Below are 22,565 nucleotides of genomic sequence, written 5' to 3'. Positions count from 1 at the left end.
ACAAAAAAAAATCCTGAAGCATGAATTCCGATTGGTCAGACCAGCATTGAATAGACCTTAGCACGGGTACATCCTGTTTGAGTTTCTGCCTATAGGAAGGAAGGAGCAGAATGGAGTCGTGATCTGATGGCCTTGTAGCCATCCCGGAAGCAAGAGTAGCAATGGTTGAGTTTTTGAAGAGCAAGTACTACAGTCAATGTGTTGATAGAACTTCGGTAGCGTTTTCCTCAAAATTTGCTTTGGTATAATCCCCAGCTACAATAAATGCCGCCTCAGGATATGTGGTTTCCAGTTTGCACAAAGTCCAGTGTAGTTCCTTAATACATGGTTGTGACTATAACTGAAGAGAATTCTCTTGGGAGGTAATACGGTCTGCATTTGATTGTGATTGTATTCTAGGTCGGGTGAACGAAAGGACTTGTGTTTCTGTACGTTATCACAATCAGTAGTTAATCATGAAACATACACCACCACCTTTCTTCTTCCCGGAGAGTTCTTTATTCCTGTCTGCATGATGTACTGAGAACCCAGCTGGCTGTGTGGAAGGGGACAGTATATCCAGGAAGCCATGATTTCGTGAAACAGAGTATGTTACAGTCTACACACTGATAGATAAACATGTCCACCAAAATAATACCAAAATGATTTATCGACTTCCAAAAAGCATTTGATTCTATTTTGGCATACAGGACCGTTCTACAAAGTTATTAAAAGTGGTGTAGTGGGTAAAACATATGACATAATTAAATCAATGTATACTGGCAATACGTGCAGCATTAAAATTGGCAAGATAAAAAGATAATTCTTTAACCAAGGGCAGGGCCTTCGTCAGGGTTGCAATCTGAGCCCTGCACTCTTCAATATTTACATCAACGAATTGGCCACTATTCTAGAAAGTCTCCACAAAGTCTCCACAATTCAGAGGTTAAACGCCTGCTCTTGGCAGATGACCTGTGCCTGCTGTCACCCACAGCACATGGCCTACAGCAGACCCTGGACCTGCTAGAGCAGTACTGCCAGACCTGGGCCCTGGCAGTAAACCCTAAAAATACTAAAATAATGATTTTCCATAGAAGATCCAGATCTCAGGGAATTAGTTCTCAATTGGTACAAAATATATAGAGTACTGCTCACACTACAATTACTTAGGTTTAATAACAAGCTCAACTGGACACCTAAATGAGGCATTGAATGAACTGAGAGAGAAAGCACGCCGGGCATTCTACGCCATAAAAAATATATATAATTGAAATACCTATTAAAATTTGGCTAAAACTAATTGAATGTGTCATTGAACCAATTGCACTTGATGGCAGTGAGGTGTGGGGTCCACCTGCAAAACAAGATTTCACCAAATGGGACAAACACCCCATTGAAACCCTGCATGCAGAGTTCTGTAAGATTCTCCTACATGTCCAGAGGAAAACTACAAACAATGCAGGCAGGGCAGAATTAGGCCAATATCCACTAATAATAAAAAATCCCAAAATAGCAATTCGGTTTTGGAAACAATACAATGACCTCCTCATATAATTACCAACCCCTGCAATGCCAAGAGCTGAGCAAAGACAATAATCCCCTCATCCAGCTGACCCTGATGCTGAGTTCACTAACCTGTTCTACTAACACACTGAAGCCTCAGTCCCCTCATCCAGCTGGTCCTGGGGCTGAGTTCACTAACCTGTTCTACTAACACACTGAAGCCTCATGATCAGACATTCCAATCAGGATAAACCAAATTACAACACAGTCAAAACAAAACCGCATTACCTATTGGGAAACACAAGCACAGGGCAAAATGCAGTGCTCTCTGGCCCTGAATCAACAGTAAACCGTGGCTAAGTATTTGAAAGGCTTGACAAAGTACAGGCTCAGTGAGCACAGCCTTGCCATTGAGAAGGGTAGACACAGGAAAACCACAGAGAGAAAATGCTGCACCACAGCAGAACCCAAGACAGCTGCATTTCCTGACAAAATGTCCAAAAATTCAAACCATTAGAGAGCAATACAATTGCGCCAGAGGGACTGCCGTTTTACGGGCTCCTAACCAACTGTGCTATTTAAAAATACAAATAAACAATGTTTGTTTTTTGTTGTTGTACATAAATCAGAGGGCTGATATTAATTCTAATAATAATATGTAATAAGAGGGCTGATATTAATACTATGCTGCCAGTCTCTGCTGGCTAAGAGTTGAGAAGACTGACTCCATCACTTATTTTTCATAAGAAGCATTAATGTGTTGAAAATCCCCAATTGTTTGTAGTCAACTTACACACAGCTCTGACACGCACACTTACCCCCACCAGACATGCCACCAGGGGTCTTTTCACAGTCCCCAAATCCAGAACAAATTCCAGAAAGCGTACAGTATTATATAGAGCCCTTATTGCATGGAACTTCCTTCCATCTCATATTGCTCAGATAAACAGCAAACCTGGTTTCAAAACAGATAAAGCAACACCTCACAACGCCTCTCCCCTATTGGACCTACAAAAACCTACATAGACCTACATAGACCTACATAGACCTACATAGACCTACATAGACCTACATAGACCTACATAGACCTACATAGACCTACATAGACCTACATAGCTTGTTTGTATGCATTGATATGTACTGTAGGATACAGTGGGCTCCAAAATGACTGGCACCCCTGACTGGCAATGCACAAACAATACTTTAAACAAATATAAACAATATAATTATAGAGATAAACTCAAAATACTAACATGTGAGAAATACTGTACTTTATTAATGTTTCAATGGAACCAACCAAAATCATTTATTGATTTAATTAAAAATCAATGTCCTTCAAATGAAGGTTTCACAATTAATGGCACCCTTAAATATTATTGTAAATAACATCTACCAAAATTAAACCAGGAATTACATTACACTTATTTAAGTTTCTCTAAGTCTTAAAAGGAACTACTACTTCCTGTTTCACGAGGGGTATCAAAATGAGGTTACAGGCCGTTACATCACTTCCTGTTTCACAGGCAATATCCCTTTGTCATCCAACACCATGAAGAAAACAAAATAACTGGCGGTTCAAAAGAGACAGATTGTAACGGCTTTCTTCCTCCTCTGATGAGGAGCAGTAGGAAGGATCGGAAGACCAAAATGTAGCATGGTGTGTATTCATATTTAATCGAATACTTTCAAGAACGAACAAAACAAAAAACTGAACAAAAATAACCGAAGACGCTACAGTCCCGAAATAGTGAACACAGAAACACACAAACAGGAACAATCACCCACAAACCACAATACAAAAAACAGGATACTTAAATATGGTTCCCAATCAGAGACAATGACTACCACCTGCCTCTGATTGAGAACCATATCAGGCCAAACGACAAACCCAACATAGAAACACAAAACATAGAATACCCACCCAACTCACGCCCTGACCAACACTAAAACAAAGAAAATACAAAAGAACTATGGTCAGAACGTGACACAGATGGTCGTAGACCTTCATGAATCTGGTAATGGATACAAGAAGATCCACAAACGATTGAATATACCACTGAGCACTGTCAGGGCAATTATTAAAACCTTCAAAAGATATGGAACAGTTGAAAACCTCACGGGTAGATGACGCAAATGCATTTTGCCCCCCCAGGAGAGGGAGGAGGATGGTGAGAGAAGCAACAAAATCCCCAAGAACCACTGTGAAAGAATTGCAGGCCTTGGTGGCGTCTTGGAGTCACCAGGTTTCAAAAAGCCCCATCAGACGCCACCTCCACAGGCTCTTTGGAAGGGTTGCCAGAAGGAAGCCCTTTCTGACCCCAAGACACAGACGCAAGCGCTTGGAGTTTGCCAAACGTTATTTAAATTATGACTGGAAGAAGGTGCTCTGGTCAGATGAGACCAAAATGTAACGTTTTGGTCAGATACAGCATCAGCATGTTTGGCGTTGAAACAGAGATGCAGACAAGGAGAGGCACCTCATACGCACGGTGAAATATGGTGGTGGGTCAGTGATGATTTGGGGCTGTTTTAAATCCAGAGGTCCAGGGACACTGGTTAAGATTGATGGCATAATGAATTCCACCAAGTATCAGGCAATTTTGGCTGACGATCTGGTTGCCTCTGCCAGAAGGTTGGGACTTGGCCGTATATGGACATTCCAACAAGACAATGACCCAAAACATACCTCAAGATCCACACAGAAATGGTTCTGTGACAACAAAATCAATGTTCTGCCATGGCCATCTCAGTCGCCGGACTTCAATCCAATCGAAAACCAGTGGGCTGAGTAGAAGAGGACAGTTGATAAGCACAAACCCAATAATGTGAAGGATCTTGAAAGGATCTGCATAGAGGAATGGTCCAAAATCCCTCCAAATGTGTTCCTTAACCTTGTCAAACATCACAGGAAAAGACTCCATGCTGTTATCCTTGCCAGGGGTGGTGGCACTAAGTACTAAATGAGGATTTTGATTTTGGTTCAATTTATTTTGTATTAAATAATTGAATGATTTAGGGTGGTTCCATTGAAACATTAACAAAGTACAGTATTTCTCACATGTTGGTATTTTGAGTTTATCTCCATAATTATATTGTTTACATTTTTTAAAGTAATGTTTGTGCATTGCCAGTCAGGGGTGCCAGTAAATTTGTACCTGTGCCTTTTTTTAAATGTATTAGGAGGTGTGTGTTACTCTGTTCAGTAGGAGGTGTGTTACTCTGTTCAGTAGGAGGTGTGTGTTACTCTGTTCAGTAGGAGGTGTGTGTTACTCTGTTCAGTAGGAGGTGTGTTACTCTGTTCAGTAGGAGGTGTGTTACTCTGTTCAGTAGGAGGTGTGTTACTCTGTTCAGTAGGAGGTGTGTTACTCTGTTCAGTAGGAGGTGTGTTACTCTGTTCAGTAGGAGGTGTGTTACTCTTTTCAGTAGGAGGTGTGTTACTCTGTTCAGTAGGAGGTGTGTTACTCTGTTCAGTAGGAGGTGTGTTACTCTGTTCAGTAGGAGGTGTGTTACTCTGTTCAGTAGGAGGTGTGTTACTCTTTTCAGTAGGAGGTGTTCCTGCCAGTAGTTGATAGGAGACGTTCAGCGGCAGGTACCCTCCCTTGTCTACCCACGATGCATCGCTGGAGAAAGTCCGGACCTGCCACTCCTCCACCCACTGAAACACACACACACAGACACAGACACACACACACACACACACACACACACACACACACACACACAGACACACACACAGACACACACACACACACACACACACACACACACACACACACACACACACACACACACACACACACACACACACACACACACACACACACACAGAGTGTATGAGTTAATGTGAAAGAGTTAGAATAGCAACAGACCAGGTGTGGCAGGTTCATTTTGTGTCGTGGATGGAAGACCAGGTGTGGCAGGTTCATTTTGTGTAGTGGATGGAAGACCAGGTGTGACAGGTTCATTTTGTGTAGTGGATGGAAGACCAGGTGTGACAGGTTCATTTTGTGTCGTGGATGGAAGACCAGGTGTGGCAGGTTCATTTTGTGTCGTGGATGGAAGACCAGGTGTGACAGGTTCATTTTGTGTCGTGGATGGAAGACCAGGTGAGGCAGGTTCATTTTGTGTCGTGGATGGAAGACCAGGTGTGACAGGTTCATTTTGTGTCGTGGATGGAAGACCAGGTGTGGCAGGTTCATTTTGTGTCGTGGATGGAAGACCAGGCGTGGCAGGTTCATTTTGTGTAGTGGATGGAAGACCAGGTGTTGCAGGTTCATTTTGTGTCGTGGATGGAAGACCAGGTGTGACAGGTTCATTTTGTGTCGTGGATGGAATACCAGGTGTGGCAGGTTCATTTTGTGTAGTGGATGGAAGACCAGGTGTGACAGGTTCATTTTGTGTCGTGGATGGAAGACCAGGTGTGGCAGGTTCATTTTGTGTCGTGGATGGAAGACCAGGTGTGACAGGTTCATTTTGTGTAGTGGATGGAAGACCAGGTGTGACAGGTTCATTTTGTGTCGTGGATGGAAGACCAGGTGTGGCAGGTTCATTTTGTGTCGTGGATGGAAGACCAGGTGTGACAGGTTCATTTTGTGTAGTGGATGGAAGACCAGGTGTGACAGGTTCATTTTGTGTCGTGGATGGAAGACCAGGTGTGGCAGGTTCATTTTGTGTCGTGGATGGAAGACCAGGTGAGGCAGGTTCATTTTGTGTCGTGGATGGAAGACCAGGTGTGGCAGGTTCATTTTGTGTCGTGGATGGAAGACCAGGTGTGGCAGGTTCATTTTGTGTCGTGGATGGAAGACCAGGTGTGGCAGGTTCAGCAGCATTTAGCCTGGTTTTCGGGTAGATAACAGCTTGGCTTGGAGCCCATCAGTTAGTCAGCTCAGCTTGCCCTGCCATAAACTTGTTTTATTATTATAGCCAACCGTACAAAAGTTTACACACAATCACACATTACACACATTACACACACTCACACACACACACACACACAGCACCAGTCACTGATTCAATCCATTTCAACCTGACCCTCAATGTTTACAGTGTCTTTGCAAACGACTGCCACTGCCAACATGTGATTGTGTGTGTGCGTGTGTGTGCGTGCGTGCGTGCGTGCGTGCCTGGGTGCGTGCGTGCGTGCGTGTGTGCGTGTGTGTGTGTGTGTGTGTGCGTGTGTGTGTGTGTGTGTGTGTGTGTGTGTGCGTGTGTGTGTGCGTGTACCCACGGCGCTCCTGAGGTCCAGAGGGAGACTGAAGTAAAGGACGGCGAGGAGGAGGAACACTGTTCCCGTGGTAACGCTCTTCTTATAGGTCCACCGCATCGCCCCTATCACACAGTCAGCACATCAGGAAATCAGTAGGTGTTTACAGACAGGTAGTAGTGAGACAAGAGGCAGGTAGGAAAGAGACAGGCAGTAGAGATGAAAGGCAGGCAGTAGAGAGACGGACAGGAAGTTCCCTACCTCCTCCCGCTGCCACCTGCCTCCTCCATTTTGGGGGTAATGCTGTAATCAATTGGTTGTACTCTTGGATTGAGGAGACCTTCCCAAACAATTCTGATAACTCCATGAAGGACATAACTCTACCATTCCAATTTACAATATCATTTAAGAACAAAATACCCTTTTCAAACACCTTTCCCATAAATACAGCTATTTTATCAACCAGCACATTTGAGTTCAACCATGACATTTGTTCTATCTTTTCAGGGGGATAAAATTAAAATTGTAGCTTTGCAATGCTTGTTTGAAAAACAGAGATATGTAACGGTCCTGACCTGTTTTATGTTGTTTTTGTATGTGTTTAGGTCAGGGCATGTGTTTTGGGTGGGCAGTCTATGTTATCTGTTTCTATGTTGGTTTTGGTTGCCTGGTATGGCTCTTAATTAGAGGCAGGCGTTTTGCGTTCTCCTCTAATTAAGAGTCATATTTAGGTAGGGTGTTCTCACTGTTTGTTTGTGGGTGATTGTCTCCTGTGTCTGTGTCGATGTTACACCATACGGGAATGTTTCGGTTTGTTCGTGCGTTTATGTAGTCTGTTCCTGTGTCAGCGTGCTTCGTGTATTTGTAAGTTCGTTTGTTCAGGTCTGTCTACATCGTTTTGTTATTTTGTTAGTTATATCAAGTATAGTTCGTTTTCGTCTTTGTCTGTTTTGTTTATTTAATAAATCATCATGTATTCACAACCCGCTGCGCCTTGGCTCGATCACTACTCCACCTCTTCTTATGAAGAGAGAGAGGAACGCCGTTACAAGATACTTAAATGAGACATGGCAATCTGCACAAAGTCAAAAAAGGCACATTTTTAAACAACGGAAGAGCTTTTCTTCATAATCTAAGAAAATAACTTGAGAACCATTTAGGGTTCAAATAAAACTGTTGAATAAGTGAAGTTTTAGAGAAAGGATTAGTACTTTACTATGTACAGTTAATAATATAACCCAGTTATATATATATATATATATATATATATATATATATATAATAATATCTAATAATAATTATAATTTAATAATATCAATCTCAACCCACCCAGTTCATTTTCATTATATAGAGAGACCCACTTCCTCTTGTCTGGTTTAGCGTCCCAGATAAAGCTAAATATTTTTTGCTCATATGATTTGAATAACGAATCATCAGTAGTAGGCAGTGATAGCCCGTAAAATTGTCAGAGACTCCAGCCACCCAAGTTATAGACTGTTTTCTCTGCTACCGTACGGCAAGCTGTAGCGGAGTGCCAAGTCTAGGACCAAAAGGCTCCTCAACAGCTTCTACTCCAAAGCCATTAGACTGCTGAACAACTCATAAAAATGGCCACCGGACAATTTACATTGACCCCCCCTCCTCCTCTTGAACACTGCTGCTACTCGCTGTTTGTTTATTATCTATGCAGTCACGTCACCACCACCTACATGTACAGATTACCTAAACTAGCCTGTACCCCTGCACACTGACTCCGTACCCCCTGTATATAGCCTCCACATTGACTCTGTACTGGTACCCCCTGTATATAGCCTCCACATTGACTCTGTACCTTAACACCCTGTATATAGCCTCCACATTGACTCTGTACCGGTACCCCCTGTATATAGCCTCCACATTGACTCTGTACCGGTACACCCTGTATATAGTCTCCACATTGACTCTGTACCGTAACACCCTGTATATAGCCTCCACATTGACTCTGTACCGGTACCCCCTGTATATAGCCTCCACATTGACTCTGTACCGGTACCCCCTGTATATAGCCTCCACATTGACTCAGTACCGGTACCCCCTGTATATAGCCTCCACATTGACTCTGTACCGGTACACCCTGTATATAGTCTCCACATTGACTCTGTACCGGTACCCCCTGTATATAGCCTCCACATTGACTCTGTACCGGTACCCCTGTATATAGCCTCCACATTGACTCTGTACCGGTACACCCTGTATATAGTCTCCACATTGACTCTCTACCGGTACCCCCTGTATATAGCCTCCACATTGACTCTGTACCGGTACCCCCTGTATATAGCCTCCACATTGACTCTCTACCGGTACCCCCTGTATATAGTCTCCACATTGACTCTCTACCGGTACCCCCTGTATATAGCCTCCACATTGACTCTGTACCGGTACCCCCTGTATATAGCCTCCACATTGACTCTGTACCGGTACCCCCTGTATATAGCCTCCACATTGACTCTGTACCGTAACTCCCTGTATATAGCCTCCACATTGACTCTGTACTGGTACCCCCTGTATATAACCTCCACATTAACTCTGTATAGGTACACCCTGTATATAGCCTCCACATTGACTCTGTACCGCTACCCCCTGTATATAGCCTCCACATTGACTCTGTACCGGTACCACCCTGTATATAGCCTCCACATTGACTCTGTACCGGTACTCCCTGTATATAGCCTCCACATTGACTCTGTACCGTAACACCCTGTATATAGCCTCCACATTGACTCTGTACCGGTACCCCCTGTATATAGCCCCCACATTGACTCTGTACCGGTACCCCCTGTATATAGCCTCCACATTGACTCTCCACCTGTACCCCCTGTATGTAGCCTCCACATTGACTCTGTACCGGTACCCCCTGTATATAGCCTCCACATTGACTCTGTACCGTAACACCCTGTATATAGCCTCCACACTGACTCTGTACCGTAACACCCTGTATATAGCCTCCACACTGACTCTGTACCGGTACACCCTGTATATAGCCTCCACATTGACTCTGTACCGGTACCTCCTGTATATAGCCTCCACATTGACTCTGTACTGTAACACCCTGTATATAGCCTCCACATTGACTCTGTACCAGTACCTCCTGTATATAGCCTCCACATTGACTCTGTACCGGTACCCCCTGTATATAGCCTCCACATTGACTCTGTACCAGTACCCCCTGTATATAGCCTCCACATTGACTCTGTACTGTAACACCCTGTATATAGCCTCCACATTGACTCTTTACCGGCACCCCTTGTATATAGCCTTCACATTGACTCTGTACCGGTACCCCCTGTATATAGCCTCCACATTGACTCTGTACCGGTACCCCCTGTATATAGCCTCCACATTGACTCTGTACAGGTACCCCCTGTATATAGCCTCCACATTGACTCTGTACCGGTACCCCCTGTATATAGCCTCCACATTGACTCTGTACTGTAACACCCTGCATATAGTCTCCACATTGACTCTGTACGGGTACCTCCTGTATATAGCCTCCACATTGACTCTGTACCGGTACCCCCTGTATATAGCCTCCACATTGACTCTGTACCAGTACCCCCTGTATATAGCCTCCACATTGACTCTGTACTGTAACACCCTGTATATAGCCTCCACATTGACTCTTTACCGGCACCCCTTGTATATAGCCTTCACATTGACTCTGTACCGGTACCCCCTGTATATAGCCTCCACATTGACTCTGTACCGGTACCCCCTGTATATAGCCTCCACATTGACTCTGTACCGGTACCCCCTGTATATAGCCTCCACATTGACTCTGTACCGGTACCCCCTGTATATAGCCTCCACATTGACTCAGTACCGGTACCCCCTGTATATAGCCTCCACATTGACTCTGTACCGGTACACCCTGTATATAGTCTCCACATTGACTCTGTACCGGTACCCCCTGTATATAGCCTCCACATTGACTCTGTACCGGTACCCCTGTATATAGCCTCCACATTGACTCTGTACCGGTACACCCTGTATATAGTCTCCACATTGACTCTCTACCGGTACCCCCTGTATATAGCCTCCACATTGACTCTGTACCGGTACCCCCTGTATATAGCCTCCACACTGACTCTGTACCGGTACCCCCTGTATATAGCCTCCACATTGACTCTGTACCGTAATACCCTGTATATAGTCTCCACATTGACTCTCTACCGGTACCCCCTGTATATAGTCTCCACATTGACTCTCTACCGGTACCCCCTGTATATAGCCTCCACATTGACTCTGTACCGGTACCCCCTGTATATAGCCTCCACATTGACTCTGTACCGGTACCCCCTGTATATAGCCTCCACATTGACTCTGTACCGTAACTCCCTGTATATAGCCTCCACATTGACTCTGTACTGGTACCCCCTGTATATAACCTCCACATTAACTCTGTATAGGTACACCCTGTATATAGCCTCCACATTGACTCTGTACCGCTACCCCCTGTATATAGCCTCCACATTGACTCTGTACCGGTACCCCCCTGTATATAGCCTCCACATTGACTCTGTACCGGTACTCCCTGTATATAGCCTCCACATTGACTCTGTACCGTAACACCCTGTATATAGCCTCCACATTGACTCTGTACCGGTACCCCCTGTATATAGCCCCCACATTGACTCTGTACCGGTACCCCCTGTATATAGCCTCCACATTGACTCTCCACCTGTACCCCCTGTATGTAGCCTCCACATTGACTCTGTACCGGTACCCCCTGTATATAGCCTCCACATTGACTCTGTACCGTAACACCCTGTATATAGCCTCCACACTGACTCTGTACCGTAACACCCTGTATATAGCCTCCACACTGACTCTGTACCGGTACACCCTGTATATAGCCTCCACATTGACTCTGTACCGGTACCTCCTGTATATAGCCTCCACATTGACTCTGTACTGTAACACCCTGTATATAGCCTCCACATTGACTCTGTACCAGTACCTCCTGTATATAGCCTCCACATTGACTCTGTACCGGTACCCCCTGTATATAGCCTCCACATTGACTCTGTACCAGTACCCCCTGTATATAGCCTCCACATTGACTCTGTACTGTAACACCCTGTATATAGCCTCCACATTGACTCTTTACCGGCACCCCTTGTATATAGCCTTCACATTGACTCTGTACCGGTACCCCCTGTATATAGCCTCCACATTGACTCTGTACCGGTACCCCCTGTATATAGCCTCCACATTGACTCTGTACAGGTACCCCCTGTATATAGCCTCCACATTGACTCTGTACCGGTACCCCCTGTATATAGCCTCCACATTGACTCTGTACTGTAACACCCTGCATATAGTCTCCACATTGACTCTGTACGGGTACCCCCTGTATATAGCCTCCACATTGACTCTGTACTGGTACCCCCTGTATATAGCCTCCACATTGACTCTGTACTGGTACCCCCTGTATATAGCCTCCACATTGACTCTGTATCGTAACACCCTGTATATAGCCTCCACATTGACTCTGTATCGTAATACCCTGTATATAGTCTCCACATTGACTCTGTACCGGTACCCCCTGTATATAGCCTCCACATTGACTCTGTACTCGTACCCCCTGTATAGCCTCCACATTGACTCTGTACTGGTACCCCCTGTATATAGTCTCCACATTGACTCTGTACCGGTACCCCCTGTATATAGCCTCCACATTGACTCTGTACCGGTACTCCCTGCATATAGCCTCCACATTGACTCTGTACCGGTACCCCCTGTATATAGCCTCCACATTGACTCTGTACCGGTACCCCCTGTATATAGCCTCCACATTGACTCTGTACTAGTACCCCCTGTATATAGCCTCCACATTGACTCTGTACCGGTACCCCCTGTATATAGCCTCCACATTGACTCTGTACCGGTACCCCCTGTATATAGCCTCCACATTGACTCTGTACCGGTACCCCCTGTATATAGCCTCCACATTGACTCTGTACCGGTACCCCCTGTATATAGCCTCCACATTGACTCTGTACCGGTACCCCCTGTATATAGCCAACACATTGACTCTGTACCGGTACCCCTGTATATAGCCTCCACATTGACTCTGTACCGGTACCCCCTGTATATAGCCTCCACATTGACTCTGTACCGTAATACCCTGTATATAGCTTCCACATTGACTCTGTACCGTAATACCCTGTATATAGCCTCCACATTGACTCTGTACCGTAACACCCTGTATATAGCCTCCACATTGACTCTGTACCAGTACCCCCTGTATATAGCCTCCACATTGACTCTGTACCGGTACCCCCTGTATATAGCCTCCACATTGACTCTGTACCGGTACCCCCTGTATATAGCCTCCACATTGACTCTGTACCGTAATACCCTGTATATAGCCTCCACATTGACTCTGTACCGTAATACCCTGTATATAGCCTCCACATTGACTCTGTACCGGTACCCCCTGTATATAGCCTCCACATTGACTCTGTACCGGTACCCCCTGTATATAGCCTCCACATTGACTCTGTACCGGTACCCCCTGTATATAGCCTCCACATTGACTCTGTACCGGCACCCCCTGTATATAGCCTCCACATTGACTCTGTACTGTAACACCCTGCATATAGTCTCCACATTGACTCTGTACTGGTACCCCCTATATATAGCCTCCGCATTGACTCTGTACTGGTACCCCCTGTATATAGCCTCCACATTGACTCTGTACTGGTACCCCCTGTATATAGCCTCCACATTGACTCTGTATCGTAACACCCTGTATATAGCCTCCACATTGACTCTGTATCGTAATACCCTGTATATAGTCTCCACATTGACTCTGTACCGGTACCCCCTGTATATAGCCTCCAAATTGACTCTGTACTCGTACCCCCTGTATAGCCTCCACATTGACTCTGTACTGGTACCCCCTGTATATAGTCTCCACATTGACTCTGTACCGGTACCCCCTGTATATAGCCTCCACATTGACTCTGTACCGGTACCACCTGTATATAGCCTCCACATTGACTCTGTACCGTAATACCCTGTATATAGCCTCCACATTGACTCTGTACCTTAACACCCTCTAAATAGCCTCCACATTGACTCTGTACCGGTACCCCCTGTATATAGCCTCCACATTGACTCTGTACCGGTACCCCCTGCATATAGCCTCCACATTGACTCTGTACCAGTACCCCCTGTATATAGCCTCCACATTGACTCTGTACCAGTACCCCCTGTATATAGCCTCCACATTAACTCTGTACCGGTACCCCCTGTATATAGCCCCCACATTGACTCTGTACCAGTACCCCCTGTATATAGCCTCCACATTGACTCTGTACCGGTACCCCCTGTATATAGCCTCCACATTGCCTCTGTACCGGTACCCCCTGTATATAGCCTCCACATTGACTCTGTACCGGTACCCCCTGTATATAGCCTCCACATTGACTCTGTACCGGTACCCCCTGCATATAGCCTCCACATTGACTCTGTACCGGTACACCCTGTATATAGCCTCCACATTGACTCTGTACCGGTACCCCCTGTATATAGCCTCCACATTGACTCTGTACCGTAATACCCTGTGAATAGCCTCCACATTGACTCTGTACCGTAATACCCTGTATATAGCCTCCACATTGACTCTGTACCGTAGCACCCTGTATATAGCCTCCACATTGACTCTGTACCAGTACCCCCTGTATATAGCCTCCACATTGACTCTGTACCGGTACCCCCTGTATATAGCCTCCACATTGACTCTGTACCGGTACCCCCTGTATATAGCCTCCACATTGACTCTGTACCGTAATACCCTGTATATAGCCTCCACATTGACTCTGTACCGTAATACCCTGTATATAGCCTCCACATTGACTCTGTACCGGTACCCCCTGTATATAGCCTCCACATTGACTCTGTACTGGTACCCCCTGTATATAACCTCCACATTAACTCTGTATAGGTAAACCCTGTATATAGCCTCCACATTGACTCTGTACCGCTACCCCCTGTATATAGCCTCCACATTGACTCTGTACCGGTACCCCCCTGTATATAGCCTCCACATTGACTCTGTACCGGTACTCCCTGTATATAGCCTCCACATTGACTCTGTACCGGTACTCCCTGTATATAGCCTCCACATTGACTCTGTACCGGTACCCCCTGTATATAGCCTCCACATTGACTCTGTACCGGAACCCCCTGTATATAGCCTCCACATTGACTCTGTATCGTAATACCCTGTATATAGTCTCCACATTGACTCTGTACCGGTACCCCCTGTATATAGCCTCCACATTGACTCTGTACTCGTACCCCCTGTATAGCCTCCACATTGACTCTGTACCGGTACCCCCTGTATATAGCCTCCATATTGACTCTGTACCGTAACACCCTGTATATAGCCTCCACATTGACTCTGTACCGGAACCCCCTGTATATAGCCTCCACATTGACTCTGTACCGGTACCCCCTGTATATAGCCTCCACATTGACTCTGTACCGGTACCCCCTGTATATAGCCTCCACATTGACTCTGTACCGGTACCCCCTGTATATAGCCTCCACATTGACTCTGTACCGGCACCCCCTGTATATAGCCTCCACATTGACTCTGTACCGGTACCCCCTGTATATAGCCTCCACATTGACTCTGTACCGGTATCCCCTGTATATAGTCTACACATTGACTCTCTACCGGTACCCCCTGTATATAGCCTCCACATTGTACCGGTACCCGGTACCGTAAGTTTAAGTTTACATACTCTCAATTAGTATTTGGTTGCATTGCCTTTAAATTGTTTAACTTGGGTCAAATGTTTCAGGTAGCCTTCCACAAGCTTCCCACAATAAGTTGGGTGAATTCCTGCCAAGGCAGCAGCTACTCTTCCTGAGGTTTACTATGGATCGACATTAGTTCCTGCCAAGACAGCAGCTACTCTTCCTGGGGTTTATTATAGATCCCCATTAGTTCCTGCCAAGGCAGCAGCAGCTACTCTTCCTGGGGTTTATTATGGATCTATATTAGTTCCTGCCAAGGCAGCAGCTACTCTTCCTGTGGTTTATTATGGATGCCCATTAGTTCCTGCCAAGGCAGCAGCTACTCTTCCTGGGGTTTATTATGGATCCTCATTCATTCCTGCCAAGGCAGCAGCTACTCTTCCTGGGGTTTTGTATGGATCCCCATTAGTTCCTGCCAAAGCAGCAGCTACTCTTCCTGGGGTTTATTATTACTGTTCCTGGGGTTTATTATGGATCCCCATTAGCTACCAAGGCAGGAGCTACTCTTCCTGGGGTTTATTATGGATCCCCATTAGCTACCAAGGCAGCAGCTACTCTTCCTGGGGTTTATTATGTACCCCCATTAGTTCCTGACAAGGCAGCAGCTACTCTTCATGGGGTTTATTATGGATCCCCATTGGCTACCAAGGCAGCAGCTACTCTTCCTGGGGTTTATTATGTACCCCCATTAGTTCCTGACAAGGCAGCAGCTACTCTTCATGGGGTTTATTATGGATCCCCATTGGCTACCAAGGCAGCAGCTACTCTTCCTGGGGTTTATTATGGATCCCCATTTAGTTCCTGCCAAGGCAGCAGCTACTCTTCCTGGGATTTATTATGGATCCCCATTAGTTCCTGCCAAGGCAGCAGCTAATCTTCCTGGGGTTTATTATGGATCCCCACTAGTTCCTGACAAGGCAGCAGCTAATCTTCCTGGGGTTTATTATGGATCCCCACTAGTTCCTGCCAAGGCAGCAGCTACTCTTCCTGGGGTTTATTATGGATCCCCATTAGTTCCTGCCAAGGCAGCAGCTACTCTTTCTGGGGTTTATTATGGATCTCCATTAGTTCCTTCCAAGGCAGCAGCTACTCTTCCTGGGGTTTATTATGGATCCCCATTAGTTCCTGCCAAGGCAGCAGCTACTCTTCCTGGGGTTTATTATGGATCCCCATTAGCTACCAAGGCAGCAGCTACTCTTCCTGGGGTTTATTATGTACCCCCATTAGTTCCTGACAAGGCAGCAGCTACTCTTCCTGGGGTTTATTATGGATCCCCATTAGCTACCAAGGCAGCAGCTACTCTTCCTGGGGTTTATTATGTACCCCCATTAGTTCCTGACAAGGCAGCAGCTACTCTTCATGGGGTTTATTATGGATCCCCATTGGCTACCAAGGCAGCAGCTACTCTTCCTGGGGTTTATTATGTACCCCCATTAGTTCCTGACAAGGCAGCAGCTACTCTTCATGGGGTTTATTATGGATCCCCATTGGCTACCAAGGCAGCAGCTACTCTTCCTGGGGTTTATTATGGATCCCCATTTAGTTCCTGCCAAGGCAGCAGCTACTCTTCCTGGGATTTATTATGGATCCCCATTAGTTCCTGCCAAGGCAGCAGCTAATCTTCCTGGGGTTTATTATGGATCCCCATTAGTTCCTGTCAAGGCAGCAGCTACTCTTCCTGGGGTTTATTATGGATCCCCATTATTTCCTGCCAAGGCAGCAGCTACTCTTTCTGGGGTTTATTATGGATCTCCATTAGTTCCTTCCAAGGCAGCAGCTACTCTTCCTGGGGTTTATTATGGATCCCCATTAGTTCCTGCCAAGGCAGCAGCTAATCTTCCTGGGGTTTATTATGGATCCCCACTAGTTCCTGCCAAGGCAGCAGCTACTCTTCCTGGGGTTTATTATGGATCCCCATTAGTTCCTGCCAAGGCAGCAGCTAATCTTCCTGGGATCCACCAAAATTAAGGCAGTTATACAATTTTAAAACCATTACAATAGATTCATTACAGAATTCACAACACACTAAGTGTGTACCCTCAGGCCCATACTCCACTACCACATATCTACAACACTAAATCCATGTGTACGTGTGTGTACAGTGTGTCTGTTATCATGTGTGTGTGTACGCATGTGTCTGTGCCTATGTTTGTGTTGCTTCACAGTCCCCGCTGTTCCATAAGGTGTATTTTTACCTGTTTTTTAAAATCTGATTCTCCTGCTGCATCAGTTACCTGATGTGGAATAGAATTCCATGTAGTCATGGCTCTATGTAGTACTGTGCACCTCCCATAGTCTGTTCTAGGCTTAGGGACTGTGAAGAGACCTCTGGTGGCATGCCTTGTGGGGTATGTATGGGTGGACTGAGCTGTGTGCTAGTATTTTAACAGACAGCTCTGTGCATTCAGCTCTTATAAAAACAAGTCATGAGGAAGTCCACTTCGAGTCAGGAAGTCAATGAGGAAGTTTGAGAGATTTGCATGCATGTCATTAACGTTAGCTCTCTGTGTACATTTAAGGGCCAGCCGTGCTGCCCTGTTCTGAGACAGACGTACTGCCCTGTTCTGAGACAGCCGTGCTGCCCTGTTCTGAGCCAGACGTGCTGCCCTGTTCTGAGCCAGACGTGCTGCCCTGTTCTGAGCCAGACGTGCTGCCCTGTTCTGAGACAGACGTACTGCCCTGTTCTGAGACAGACGTACTGCCCTGTTCTGAGCCAGACGTACTGCCCTGTTCTGAGACAGACGTACTGCCCTGTTCTGAGACAGACGTACTGCCCTGTTCTGAGCCAGATGTACTGCCCTGTTCTGAGACAGCCGTGCTGCCCTGTTCTGAGCCAGACGTACCGCCCTGTTCTGAGACAGCCGTACCGCCCTGTTCTGAGACAGACGTGCCGCCCTGTTCTGAGACAGACGTGCCGCCCTGTTCTGAGACAGACGTGCCGCCCTGTTCTGAGACAGACGTGCCGCCCTGTTCTGAGACAGACGTGCCGCCCTGTTCTGAGACAGACGTGCCGCCCTGTTCTGAGACAGACGTGCCGCCCTGTTCTGAGACAGACGTGCCGCCCTGTTCTGAGACAGACGTGCCGCCCTGTTCTGAGACAGACGTGCCGCCCTGTTCTGAGACAGACGTGCCGCCCTGTTCTGAGACAGACGTGCCGCCCTGTTCTGAGACAGACGTGCCGCCCTGTTCTGAGACAGACGTGCCGCCCTGTTCTGAGACAGACGTGCCGCCCTGTTCTGAGACAGACGTGCCGCCCTGTTCTGAGACAGACGTGCCGCCTTGTTCTGAGACAGACGTACTGCCCTGTTCTGAGACAGCAGTGCTGCCCTGTTCTGAGACAGCCGTGCTGCCCTGTTCTGAGACAGCCGTGCTGCCCTGTTCTGAGACAGCCGTGCTGCCCTGTTCTGAGACAGCCGTGCTGCCCTGTTCTGAGACAGCCGTGCTGCCCTGTTCTGAGACAGCCGTGCTGCCCTGTTCTGAGACAGACGTACTGCCCTGTTCTGAGCCGTACTGCCCTGTTCTGAGCCAGACGTGCTGCCCTGTTCTGAGACAGACGTACTGCCCTGTTCTGAGACAGACGTGCTGCCCTGTTCTGAGACAGACGTACTGCCCTGTTCTGAGCCATACTGCCCTGTTCTGAGACAGACGTGCTGCCCTGTTCTGAGCCGTACTGCCCTGTTCTGAGCCAGACGTACTGCCCTGTTCTGAGCCAGACGTACTGCCCTGTTCTGAGACAGACGTGCTGCCCTGATCTGAGACAGACGTGCTGCCCTGTTCTGAGACAGACGTACTGCCCTGTTCTGAGACAGACGTACTGCCCTGTTCTGAGACAGACGTACTGCCCTGTTCTGAGACAGACGTGCTGCCCTGTTCTGAGACAGACGTGCTGCCCTGTTCTGAGACAGACGTGCTGCCCTGTTCTGAGACAGACGTGCTGCCCTGTTCTGAGACAGACGTGCTGCCCTGTTCTGAGACAGACGTGCTGCCCTGTTCTGAGACAGACGTGCTGCCCTGTTCTGAGACAGACGTGCTGCCCTGTTCTGAGACAGACGTGCTGCCCTGTTCTGAGCCAGCCGTGCTGCCCTGTTCTGAGCCAGCCGTGCTGCCCTGTTCTGAGCCAGACGTACTGCCCTGTTCTGAGACAGACGTGCTGCCCTGTTCTAAAACAGACGTGCTGCCCTGTTCTGAGACAGACGTCCTGCCCTGTTCTGAGACAGACGTACTGCCCTGTTCTGAGACCACTGCAATGTTTTGCAGTACTACTTTAGGATGTATTGGATTTAAAAAAAAATCTGTTCACTCTGTCATTTCAATTAGTATTGTGTATTAGTATTAGTACAATTAGTATTCTGGAGTAACTACAATGTTGTTGATCCATCCTCAGTGTTCTCCTATCACAGCCATTAAACTCTGTAATTGTTTCAAATGTAAAATCACTAAGCGGTTTCCTTCCTCTCTAGGAACCTGAGTTAGGAAGGGCGCCTGTATATTTATAGTGACTGGGTGTCACGTTCTGACCAGAGTTCTTGTGTGTTGTGCTTGTTTTAGTGTTGGTCAGGACGTGAGCTGGGTGGGCATTCTATGTTGTGTGTCTAGTTTGTCTGTTTCTGTGTTCAGCCTAATATGGTTCTCAATCAGAGGCAGCTGTCAATCGTTGTCCCTGATTGAGAATCATATATAGGTAGCTTGTTTTGTGTTGGGGGTTTGTGGGTGGTTGTTTACTGTCTCTGCACCAGATAGGACTGTTTCGGTTTGCCACTTTTGTTAGTTGTAAGTGTTCACTGTTTTCGTTTATTAAAGTCATGTTGAACACGGAATACACTGCGTCTTGGTCCGATCCCTGCTACACCTCCTCTTCTAGTGACGAAGAGGAGGGCTGCCGTTACACTGGGTGTATTGATACACCATTCAAACTGAAATTATTAACTGAACTCAAATGGATTTAAAAACAGACAGCTCGGTACCGTCAGCTTGTCAACACCTCTTACAAAAACAAGTAGAGATGAAGTCAATCTCTCTTCCACTTTGAGCCAGGAGAGATTGACATGCGTGTCATTAATGTTAACTCTCTCTGTGTACATTAAGGGCCAGCCGGGCTGCCCTGTTCTGAGACAACTGCAATTTTCCTACGTCCTCTTTGTGGCACCTGATCACCTGACTGAACAGTAGTCCAGGTGTGACAAAACTAGGGCCTGTAGGACCTGCCTTGTTGATAGTGCTGTTAAGGCAGAGCAGCGCTTTATCATGGACATACTTCTCCCCCATCTTGGCTACTGTTGTATCAACATGTTTTGACCATGACAGTTTACAATCCAGAGTTACTGCAAGCAGTTAAGTCACCTCAATTTGCTCAATTTCCACATTATTCATTACGAGATGAATACTTATTGACTCAAGACATTTCAGCTTTTCATTTTGAATTAATGTGTAAACATTTCTAAAAACATAGTTCCACTTTTGACATTATGGGGTGTGTAAATAGGTGACACAAAATCCCAAAAGCCCCATATCTGAGCTTTTAATGTGCATCTGGGACACACTTGTAACACGTCCACTGTTCGGGCTAGACTGGCTCGACCATCACTGCGTTCAGACCTGTGATTAACAGTAGGCCTATAAACAAGTGTTACTGTAATCTCCCCAGCTTGGTCCTTCTGGTGTGTAATGGTCTAGCTACGCTACACATAAACTGTAGCCTACACTAGTTTGTAATGTGAGTATTATGGGTAAACTAAGCATGAAACAGGACGATCTACTTAACAGATGAATAAAATGTTATTGATCGGTTTAAAACCCACCTGTCGCCGGTGTGCGTGACGTCTTTCAATTACTGAACGGAGCTCCGCTGTCACATCAGGCCACTACACCGAAACTCACGTGTTTTATACACACGGTTGTGAAGATCAAAATATAGAATTTTTTTTAAACTTTCGGTTCTTTTTTTGCGTTCTATCAGCTGCATCAATCTACTCTCTCCTCCGACGGCGGTATGAGCGCCGGTGCTGCTGTTCGTCAGTCGGTCCCTTCGCAAGATAAATGGTAGTGGTTCATATCTCCAGGTACTTCCTGGTGTTTGTGAGTGGGTGGTTAGTATTATCAGGAATTCCTGGGACGTCCATACCCAAAACCTACCCTTACTTTAACTATTTGAAATATGTTACTTTTTTGGGCTACTCGACCAAATTCACATATAAATGTGAGTTATAGATCTATCATTCTCGTTGAACGCAGGTCTAAGTAGCCGAAACTGTAGATATGTTATATGTGTATTTTCCCCCGTTTTTTACTTTCGATTTTGTACAAACAGCTGAAAATACTATATTTTTGGTTATGGAAAATATCTTTCACCTCGGTTTAGACGGTACAATGATTTTCTTCACTATAATTGCTTGTTTTGACACTTGAAATTAGGAGGACTATTCAAATGTTAGAATGGTATTGACTGGAGCTGAATGAGTGGAATGGTATCAAATAAATCAAACCGTTTCAAGGTGTTCGATGCAATTACATTTGCTACCTTATTATGAGCCGTTCGCAACCTCAGCAAATTCATACATTTGATTGGTCATTTGCACGTGTTTAGCAGATGTTATAGTGGGTGTAGCGAAATGCTTGTGTTTCTAACTCCCAACAGAGCAGTAATATCTAACAATTTCGCAACAATACACACAAATCTAAGTAAAGGAATGGAATTAAGAATATATAAATATATGGACGAGCAATGTCAGAGTGGCATAGACTAAGATACAGTAGTATAGAATACAGTATATACTGTATATACTGCCTTCTGGATGATAGCGGTGTGAACAGGCAGTGGCTCGGGTGGTTGTTGTCCTTGATGATCTTTTTGGCCTTCCTGTGACATCGGGTGGTGTAGGTGTCCTGGAGGGCAGGTAGTTTGCCCCCAGTGATGTGTTGGGCAGACCGCACTACCCTCTGGAGAGCCTTGCGGTTGCAGGTTGTGCAGTTGCGTACCAGGCCCGACAGTATGCTCTCAATTGTGCATCTGTAAAGGTTTGTGAGAGTTTTCGGTGCCAAGCCAACTTTTTTCAGCCTCCTGAGATTGAAG

The 22,565-nt window shown here is 46.2% G+C and overlaps 2 protein-coding genes across 2 annotated transcripts in view; both read right to left on the bottom strand.

Annotated features, from left to right (window-relative positions):
- The window catches only part of LOC129861373 (alpha-1,3-mannosyl-glycoprotein 4-beta-N-acetylglucosaminyltransferase C-like), a 34,212-nt gene extending 12,650 nt beyond the window's left edge, over nt 1–21,562 (bottom strand). The window contains exons 1-3 of the mRNA XM_055932756.1: nt 21,295–21,562; nt 6,710–6,810; nt 5,017–5,137 (exon numbers count right to left, since the gene is read on the bottom strand). Coding sequence (XP_055788731.1) covers nt 5,017–5,137; nt 6,710–6,805 — 217 coding nt within the window. The 5' untranslated portion in view covers nt 6,806–6,810; nt 21,295–21,562. The remainder of the gene's footprint in view (nt 1–5,016; nt 5,138–6,709; nt 6,811–21,294) is intronic.
- Nucleotides 7,849–13,303, bottom strand: LOC129861513 (uncharacterized). Its single transcript, XM_055932891.1, has 3 exons — nt 12,230–13,303; nt 11,155–11,684; nt 7,849–7,858 (listed from the first exon to the last, which is right to left on the bottom strand). The coding sequence occupies exons 1-3, from the start codon at nt 12,752–12,754 to the stop codon at nt 7,849–7,851; spliced, it is 1,065 nt and encodes a 354-aa protein (XP_055788866.1). The 5' UTR covers nt 12,755–13,303.
- Nucleotides 21,563–22,565: the final 1,003 nt, after the last annotated feature.

This window comes from Salvelinus fontinalis, chromosome 8 (genome assembly GCF_029448725.1).
Source record: "Salvelinus fontinalis isolate EN_2023a chromosome 8, ASM2944872v1, whole genome shotgun sequence".
Classification (NCBI taxonomy): Eukaryota; Metazoa; Chordata; class Actinopteri; order Salmoniformes; family Salmonidae; genus Salvelinus; species Salvelinus fontinalis.
The sequence above is the reverse complement of the archived record's forward strand: the minus strand, read 5'-3'. Positions and strand labels throughout refer to the sequence as shown.

Excerpts from the sequence above, each read along its gene's own strand:
- LOC129861513 (XM_055932891.1), bottom strand. The coding sequence starts at position 12,754 with ATGTGTTGGCTATATACAGGGGGTACCGGTACAGAGTCAATGTGGAGG. Across the intron at positions 11,685-12,229 it reads ATGTGGAGACTATATACAGG|GAGGTACTGGTACAGAGTCA; the intron begins GTATTACGATAC and ends GGCTATATACAG.